The following is a 10,112-nucleotide window of genomic DNA, read 5'->3' on the forward strand; positions in this document are numbered from 1 at the left end:
AGATTATAGTATGAGTTTCAATACAGTTATACTTCAGGTATTCTATAACAAAAGGAATTACTAAGAGAAGTTGCATTAGTAAAATCAAAGTATATGCAATAATGCTCCCAAATGAAAGACATGCTGCTTCCTCACAGCCACATTTGCTACAGCATGGCCCTACCCACAGTCCTTTCAGAGATAAGCCTGCTCTAACATGGCTTTACCCATGGCTGCAGTCCTTCCAGGGGAATATCTGCTCTCATGTGGGATTATCCATGGCCACACGCTTTCAGGTGCTCCAGCATGGACTTAACCACAGGCACCAATGTGTCAGTATCTGCCTGCTGCAGCACAGACTTATTCCCGGGCCTCCATCCCTTCAGAGGTATTCCTGCTGCTGCACTGACACAGCCACAGCCACTTCCAGACTGTCCTGACTGACACAGATCCCCCTGCTCCCACGTGGATGCATGCCTGGGTCAGGTCCCTTTGACTGAAGTTCACAGCAGCACAGGCACACAGCGAGTCCCTGGCCACAGCCAGCCCGGCACATCCCGCTGCTGTTATCACAGCGTTCCCAGGCACAGCACAGCCAGGTGATAAAGCAGCACAGCAGCAGCCAGAGCGAAAACCAGCCACTAATGAGCACTGGACTCTAATGGACAGTCAGGCAAGCAAGGCTCCTGACAAGCACCTGCCAATTAATGGCTAATCAGCAAGTACAGCTATAAATTCAATCTAGCATATTCCAGTCAAACCTGCCAATATCTCAAATCCTTTGAGCTGCACATGAGGGTGTAAAAAAGGATTGTTGCTGTTTAACCTCATCTGGCAACTAGGCTCCACATAGACACTTGCTCACTGCCTCCAGTGAGATGGGGAAATAAAATTGGAAAATAGAGAAAATTCACAGTTTGAGATAAAAAATGTTTAACGGACAAAGCAAAAACCACCTAGCATACGAGCAAGGCAAAACAAGGAATTCATTCACTGTTTCCTGTGGGTGGGCTGGAGCCACCTCCAGGAAAGAAGGGCTCCATCATGTGTAACAGTGACTTGCGAAGGCTAATGCCATCACTTCAAACACCCTTTCCTCCTTTTTCTTCCAGCTTTATATCCTGAAAATGACACCATATGGCATAGAATATCCTTTGGGTCAGCTGTCCTGGGTTATGTGCCCTCCCAACTACTTGTGCTCACCCAGGCTGCTCCATTGGTAGAGTGGGGTGAGAGGCAGAAAAGGCCTTGGCTCTGTATAAACCCTGCTCAGCAATAAGGAAAACATCCCCACATTATCACAACTGTTTCCAGCACAAATCCAAAACACAGCCTCATACCAGCTACTGTGAAGAAAACTAACTTTACTCCAGCCAAAACCAGCACACTAAGTTTCCCAACAAGTAAAACCACAGATTTAAAAATAACACCATCCTATTTATTATATAGAATTCAGTCAAAGCTTTCTCTGTGTAGGACTCAGTTGTTTTAATTCCATGCACTTTTAGGAGATACATGCCTCACGATGCCATTTTGACCCTATTTCATTTCAGAACATCCAAAAGTAGCTGATTTTCTTCATTTAGAGGATGTGAATTTTTCACTAAGATAACAACAGCCATGTGAACAAAATGCTGGATGATATGACAAGAAATGCAGTAGTGCTACAAGAAACGGAAAGGTGACAAGATTAACATATGCTTTAAGCAAAGTAGTTTTCCTGTTTGAACTACTCTGTGTGAACTGAGTGGCAAGATAGACAATAAACATTTTAGGAATAATAAATAATCAGTGTGTCTCTGACATGACACTACTGAAATATTTTTAATAGCGTTACAAAGTACTCTTCCCAAAACAGGCATATTTGTTCAAAGTCCAGAACACCAGTGACAAGGGTTGAGACCATTTTCTTTAGTGTACAAATGTCAAAAGACCCTGACCATCCATGAAAGAATTTGGTTCAAATTTGGTGTGTTCACAGAATTAACAGAATTACAGAGTAATTTAGGTTAGAAAGGATCACCCAGCTTCATCTGGTTCAGCATCCCACTTGAAGATGTGCCAACATCAGTTGCATGCTCAGTTGTTTAAAAAACTGATATCTTTGCATATTCTAAACAACTCCAGTCACTGTTCTGCTGCCAGTGTAGAGCTACTATAGAGAAGAAAGAACAAGTATAGGACTACTTCAATAAAAAAATACCCAAAAGCAAAAACCCCAAGGCACAAATATCTCAAGGTGATATTTTCATAAGGAGCAAAATCAGCCTTGCAAAGTCTGAATGATAAAAAGGATAAATAATTTTAATGGCTATAATCACATCACAACTTGGAAGTACTATTTTGTTAGAGCTTCAGAGAATTTACCAAATTGCTTGAATTTTGTAGTATACATCTACAGCAAAGCTATCCAGATACTGCAACAAGAACTTCATGAGAAACTGACTGCATGGAACCACTTATGCAGGCTTTATAGCTATTTAAAAAAAGTGAATTCTCAAAAAGGCTGGATGATGGAAATCCAGAAAACAAGCCTTATACACTCCAAACACATAAAAACTTCATCCATTTGCTTGCATAAGCTATATTTTAGTGCAGAAAAGACTGTGGGGAAATTAACAGATACTGACATTCAAGTTGATTGGAATATTCAGATTTTTAATGATGGAATGATGAATTTTTCTCCTTCCTGTGAACTTGGTTTGCAAGAGGGAAAAAAAAAAAAAAAAAAAAAAAAAGCCAAACTTTAATTAAATAACCTATTCTGCTTGGGAATAAAGTGTGGGAGGCACAATTTGGTCTGTGTGAAAGGTGCAGCACTTACTCTTATTCCCTACATTCTCAATTATTTCTAGGGAAAATGGTCTTCCTTTCTAGAACTCCCTCTAGCAAGAGAGAGGCTGAACTTCATGCTGCAAATGCATATTTTTAAGGCACAAAGCACCAGTAGATATTGTATTTATGTTGGGAGACTATCACAAAACATCTAATTTGATATATTGTCCTAGTTTTGCTATAGAAAAATTAAAGTGCAGAAAAATAAAGAAACTTATTTAAGATGGAACAGTTAAACAGCAGGGACCAGGAGAATTAATGTTACAGTATTATATTTCTGCTTTAGCTTCAAAGATTTATGCTTTACCTTAAAAGATTATCCTACCTTGTAAAAGCAAATTAAAAAACCCACCTATTATTATTAATTGTACAGAGCCCTGAACTTAAAACTTCTGAGGAAACACCATTCTAAAGGCAAAAAAATCCTGAAAAAGCTCAATATATCTTTCTCTAGCCCTTTCAGAGTTTACACATGCCCCTGTTCAGATCACATTAGGCTTCCAGAGACCCTTCTAAGTAGAAGAGCAAAAGCAATGAAGAGCACAGAAGCAGGGCTATTACTTATGACACTGAGCACTGTCAGGACATCATGGGGTAAAGTCTAACCAATTACATAGAGTTAAACTATGAGTAGATAAACTGAACTCATTAGAAGGTTTTGATATCTGCTGGGAAAACAAAGCACAGCCAATTATGCACAAAGCTTTCTTAAGACTAAGGACTATATCTCCTACTGCAATAATTCAGATATGCACAGAAAAGAAGCAAAGCATAGATGAATTTTTAGCTACTTGATATCTCACATGTTGGAACAGTAGATCAAGAGGTGAAAGCCACCCTGGTAACAGCAGCTAAATCCCTTCAAGTATGGAGAAAACCAAAGATACTGACCTGCAGTGACAGAAAAGGCCACCAGCAGCTTACACTGACCATAGCAGTTTGAAATCAATAGTGAGCACAATTGCTCCCTGTGGGGATCACATCCACAAAAATCCAGGACAGAGGAGAGGGAGCCTGAGGCAGAATTGCCACAAAAGAGCCAAGCAGGCCACCAGCCAAGACACACACACACCCCTCAATCAGCTGCAATAAACCACACCACACCACAAACTCAGAGGAACAACTGGACCAGCATGTCCAGGTAAGTGCCACTACTTGTGAGAAATCATTTGAGATTTTATGTCACTCAGCACAGTGCTTCTGCCCTTGTGTCTCCCTCATCCCTCAATTTCCCCTGCAACAGAGAAAACAGAATTCAGCAGCTTAACTGCTCTTAACATCTTAGTGTCAGGAAGAGGGTCACTTCAAGTGGCTCAAGGTTTCTAAGCTACACACTTTTTAACTTTTCCTTATACACCATAAAGTAACCAAGCTGTTGTTCATAGCTGAGAACAGAACTTTTGTTATTAATTGCTAAAAATGTTCTTTTTGGGGTCGGGAAATGCTTCTCTAATTAAGGATCTGTCTGCCTCCAAAAATCTTGGTTTTAAATCTCCTAGATAAATAAGAGTTAGAAATGTTTCTCAGTAACTAATCAAGCTGTTTAAAATTAATAAAAAGGAGGGATATACTGCTCAAGTTAAACCAGTGAATAACCCCAAACTAACTTTCAGGACTCATAAGGTTAAAATTTAACACTAAAAGCAGTCTCTTCCTAGTATTTTTACAGACATCTTTCCCTCTTAAAACTGCTGCTTGTGGGCATAGAATGGCAAAGCTGCCCCTCTGGCATACTATGTTACCAACTATACCTATCAAACCTAGAGGCAAAAAATATTAAGAGAGTAGTAATTCTACTTCTAATCCCATCAGTTCAAGATGACGCCTATAATTTAGGTACTTCCATTTTTACAATTACTTTGTGGATTTAGGGAATTCAATACAGTGTTGATGTTTAAGTATATTTATCCATTAAGATAAAGAAAGACAACATCATTGAACTGGCAATATATTTGTAACAAGATTTTGGTTCTTCAGAAAAATCTTCAGTTCCACTTTTACAAATCATTTTAATAGTACTGCAAACATTTAGTACTTGTCTATAAGAAGCCACTCTGTTCTTCTAGTAGTGGTTAAGAGGCCTCATAAAGAAGACTAAGATATGAGTGTGATTTAGAAAACTCCTCACATTTACCTGTTCTGAACAATACTGGTTCGGAATTTCAAATACCAAATTTGAAGACTGATCAAATATAGAGAATCTCTGTAAAGAGTCTGATAAATAGTCCAAAGCCAAATCAGGACTGTAACATTCTTGATTTAAGAACATTTTACTTTTAATACCCTTTCCAAGAAACCCTCAAACTTGTTTCCCCGTCCCTCAGATTACTTTCAACAGAAAGCACAAAAACATGTACCCATACTTGAAGACACAAGGAAAACACTAATATCCACCTCCCATTTGCTGGTAGGCAATGAAAGAAACACTATCATTCCTTTACTTCTACTCTCACAACATGAACACAGAAAAAAATTAGGACTGACTTCCATTGCACTTTTATAATTTTTCAATGAATAACACTTTACTGACACTCAGTCTTTCAAGTCCATAGCTCATTTCAATTGAAAACATTTTTGCAGCTTTAAAGAGTAAGTGGATCCCACTTTAATGAATCCTTGCACGTAATTTATTATTCATAAAAACCTTAGCAGGCAAAGCATCCTGAGGGTTGGCTCTATCTTTGAGCAACAGAATGAAATAAGCACTTCTTGCAAGCCTCACTCTTACCCACTCTCTCAAACCAGCAGAAAGTAAGAGGCTGCTTTTACATTGGGAATATGTCTGAGTCTATTCCTTCTGCCTGCATTCCTCCATCACAATGAGGAGATAATCACAGGGGATGCAAATTCTGCAGTGTTGTCTGGTTACAGGGCTACTCTATCAGCTAAGGGCTTTTAACCCATTCTTCCAAGAAGCAAGAGCTGTATCAAAGTACCAAGCATATTGATCTTCATCAAGTTAGAGGAGCACTAACATTTCAGGCTCTGTATGAAACTTCTTCCCTTCCTCTAGAAAACACATTTTCTGTCATTTTGTCACAGTAATGCTTTCTTCCCAAACAAGTTTGTAATACCTCTCTCAATTATTTAGAAAGCAATTCACACTCCATGAATTCACAGGTGTGTGTAGCCATGGATGAGTGCCCAGAAATAGGTTTTGTTGAGTCATCATTATCCAAACTGCAACATCATGTTCCCCAAAATTACAGATGAGTAAGGTCTAAACAATACATTTTGATCTCTTCTGTTCCTCCAAACCAAGTTCTTATTTCTATGTCTCTTTTTGCTTTCTCGTCTATTCTACCAATATGAGAGTAATTAACACCACCCACACACAGTTCACTCTTAATTTAAGTCAATTCTATAACCACTTAAAAAAGAAAATGTATTAAATTAAGTGTGATTTTAAATATGACATTAAGAATATTGCATTATTACCCCTATTCCTCATGCTCCGAGTTAAAAAATCTGGAGAGTTCATAACAGAAAACTCGTTTTCTAATTGTAGTTTTTCAACTTTTAAAAGTCAATCCTCTTATGGCAATTAACCTTATAGAAAGAGTAGTGATATACCAGAAAGAAACAAAAAAGGTCTACTTGGAGACTAATATAAACACCAAAGAAAATTGTTAGATTTACCTATGTTCAAAGAGGATTAAGTCAATTTCTCTAGCAAGATGGCCCTAAACCTTCCCCATAATGTTTAGAATTCAGTCAATTTCAGGACAACAAAGAAGTCAATTCATTCTCTTATGCTGACAAGTCAAGGTTCTGACAACAGCAGTGTGGATTAAAGAATCTACAGGACACCTCCTTTTAAAAATAAAAGTTTAAACACATATGTTGTTACATGGCTTGGATAGTAGCATATGGCTGTGGTACCATATGGCAATAAACATATGGGTAGTTCACTTTTTAGTGAACAAGAAGGAGCAGGGTAGTTACTAGTGCTTTACTTCACAAATTCATTCTGCTTCTCTCTGTCACTTGGAAGCTTTTAGCAAGATACAATCCCTGTACCTTTTACTGTGCCACTTGAAACCCTCATTTGGCAACACGGAAGTAGGAGCAGGTCACTAGAGCATTACAAAGTTTATCTTAAGAACAAGCCCACCAGCCAACAAAAGCCCAACCAAAAACCCCACAAAAAAACCAAACAAACACCACCTCACCAAGCAGCATAGATAGAATGTTTAAACACCCAGAGGACAGAGCAGCACAACAAAACAGAGCTCAGCCCCTGTCTCTCTTTAGATTTGCAGTCAGCTGCTGTAAATTGTCAGCACACTAGTAACCCTCTACAAAACTTATCTATTACCTTGAGATAATGGCAACTGAGCAGCCATACCTCACATCATATACACAACTTAAACTGACACAAAGAACAACTAGAACAGCCAAGCCACCCACCAACAGCAAAGAGAGTTTGCTGGTTTTCTCCCCCCCTGCATACCTGGTTCCCACCAGACTTCTGAATGGTTCAATAAGCTGAATCAAGACATCACCTGTGTGAGGTGCACTAAATCCACTTCAGAATACAAAAGGATACAGCCTTAGTGCTCCAGTCTGAGTCCCAATGGCCAGTATTTTCTGAACCGGATCAAATGCCAAGGCTGAAGGTTGATAGGGGAAACCGTGACGTACCGTCTAACAAGTCACAGCAGTGCAGTAACAATGGGTCAAGCAGGATAGCAAAAATAAACAGAATCAAGACTGTATGTTAGAGAACAGGATTCAGTGTTAATTACAATTTTAAAATGAACTATAAAGTAATTTAATCACAGACTGAGAAAATCACCTGCTTTATACAAACCAGTTACAAAAGTAAGTCATAATTACTCATTCATCTTCGAGCATCAAGTGACAGTCAGACTTTCTGAAACTTAATTTGAATCTTAAATTTCTTCTGTGTAAAGACTGTTATCAACTCAGCATTTCATTTTTTCATCTACCTCATTCCCTGAGTAATCTTATATTCTGCTCTAAGAAAGACACTAAACTATTAAAATCTGAGATGCTCCTAGCAAATTTGGCAATAAAGCCAGACTAATCATCAGAACTATTATAAACTTGCTTTTCTGAGAATCACTCAAATTTCAATCCAACAGACCCAACATGACAGTGCAACCTCTCTCAGCTCAGTAAAGAAAAAAATATGAACTTGAGCTTGACAGAACCAATCTCTCAGCCTCTACTTCCCTCAAAGAGAACAGGCAGCCCCAAAATTGACCAAACCAAAAAACACCTCATTGAACAACAGCAAACGCCCCCCCAGCCATGGGATTCTTTCTTAATATGGAACTATTGGCACATTTAGCTTTCTTGGTTAGCCAAGACTAATCTGGTAATTGACCAAGCAATGACTCCATTAAACTTCTCAGGCTGCAATTAATCAGAGAGAACATAATACAAGTGTCACCTGTTCTTACTTCCATTCTAAATGCATGCATCCTAAGCCATATAAATGCCAGCTTTTCCATGTCTAAGGCTTTAGTTTAAAGCAGAGGTATTTCAGGACCTCATAAACACAGAGCAAACTTCTGATATACTCCTTGTACTTCACTGAAGTTGCAGGCATACCCCACAACTCCCTGTATTCCACAACTGAATAAAGTCTAACTGGCAACAGCTCTGCTCTTCTCCATATCCTTCATGACCAATTCCTGAAAGCAGCAGAGATGCCTGCAATACACAAAAAAACCGAGGACAGTCCATAAACAAGCTCATCCATGTCAAGCTAGGCCATGAGTGAACCACAAAGATAAAAATGAGTATTGATATTCCAATCAGTTTATATTCCTCTTGATACAGCTGCTGGTTAATTCGCTGCATCATTTTCTGAAGTGTGCAGACACAAACAGCAGTTATTGTATCACACACAAGCAAATAAATAAACGGGAACTTCGTATCTAGATACGTAGCATCACCAACTTGGCAACACACTGCAATGAAACCACCACAAACATCGAAAGCCTTTTTCAGGCGTAAAGGAGCAGGATAAGTGATTTCCAAATAATGCAGAGGGCCAGCTTCCCTGTCCTTCGGGCCCATTAGCAGAGGTTTCTACTCAAACGCCGCGATAATCAGATATGCACTACAGCTAAGCATCACTCCTTCCCCCATCCATCAACTCCTTCCTTCCACGAAGCCTTAGTGAACACTGTCAGGATTACTCGCATGCAAGAGCCTAGACGAAGATAAACCCCGAAACTCTCCAAGAAAGACGACTAAAGAAATCCAGCAAGACCTGTACAGCTACACCCACCGCTTTCTTCCCGTCTTCGCCCCCGAAATCATCAATCCAAACAAGTAAACAGGAGCGGCGGGCAGGCTCGGCGGGGTCGGTACGGAGGAGCAAAGCCCGCAGCGCCCATCGCGGCGGCGCGCCCCCTTCCCCGGCCGCCCGCCGGCTCGGGGCTGCAGCATTCATTCACCTTGCAGAGCTGGAAGTGCTCGGACTGGAGCGTCTCCTGGATTTCGGTCTCCCGGTTCCCCGCCTGCTGCTGCTGCGCGGCGGACGACGCCGAAGCGACGGCAGAGACCGCCGTCAGGCCGTCCAGCACCTTCCTGATGTTAAATTTCCTCATGGTCCTCGGCGGCGGCGCTCCCGCTGCCCCGGCCTCGCCGCCGCCGCGCTGTCACCGCCGCGCCGCCCGCCCCGCAGGCGGCAGACGAGCCCCCGCCGGGGAGGGCGGTGCAGGGGCGGCCCGCGGTCGGGGGCGCCGCGCTCCTCCTCGTCCGCGGGGAGGGCGGCGAGGCGTCAGTCCGGCAGCGCAGGGGCGCTTGTCATCGAGGCCCGCGGGCTCGGAGACGGAGACTGGAGCCAAGCAAACAGGAGTCGGTCAGCCCACCGAGCGCCGCCACCGCCGGTCCCACGCTCGCCGCCCGCGGCCGCCCCGCGCCCTGCCCGCCGGGGAACGCGGCTCGCCCCGGGCCCAGCTGGCCCCGCCCCTCCCGCCGCCGGGGCTGTGCGGGCTGCCCCGCCTCGCCTCTGCTCCCCGCGGAGCCCCCGCGCCCCCCGCTCATCCCCTCACATCGTGGCGGCCGCCGCTGTCACCCGTCCGCGTGCGTGTGCCGGTCCCCTCCCGCCGCCGCAGCCTCTCCCCCCGCGGCAGCGGCAGCCGCCCGCCCGCGGCTCGGCTGGGCTCAGCACCGTCCGCCTCCTCCTCACGGCTGCGTGTGCCGCCAGCCAGCCACCAGCGGGGCTTCTCCCGGCTGCTGCCAGCGCCTACCGCTGCCCGCCCCCACAACCATCCTCCTCCTCCTGCCGCGCAGGGAGCCTCCCCCGCCTCTCGGTC

At 42.9% G+C, this 10,112-nt stretch overlaps 1 protein-coding gene across 5 annotated transcripts in view; it reads right to left on the reverse strand.

Moving 5' to 3' along the window:
- Positions 1-9,470, reverse strand: part of STXBP5 (syntaxin binding protein 5) — a 107,063-nt gene extending 97,593 nt beyond the window's left edge. For all 5 annotated transcript variants that reach the window (XM_021527025.2, XM_021527023.2, XM_021527024.2 and 2 more), the window contains exons 1-2: positions 9,249-9,470; positions 7,364-7,461 (exon numbers count right to left, since the gene is read on the reverse strand). In XM_021527025.2, coding sequence (XP_021382700.1) covers positions 7,364-7,461; positions 9,249-9,401 — 251 coding nt within the window. In that variant the 5' untranslated portion in view covers positions 9,402-9,470. The remainder of the gene's footprint in view (positions 1-7,363; positions 7,462-9,248) is intronic.
- Positions 9,471-10,112: the final 642 nt, after the last annotated feature.

Source organism: Lonchura striata, chromosome 3 (assembly GCF_046129695.1).
Source record: "Lonchura striata isolate bLonStr1 chromosome 3, bLonStr1.mat, whole genome shotgun sequence".
Classification (NCBI taxonomy): domain Eukaryota; kingdom Metazoa; phylum Chordata; class Aves; order Passeriformes; family Estrildidae; genus Lonchura; species Lonchura striata.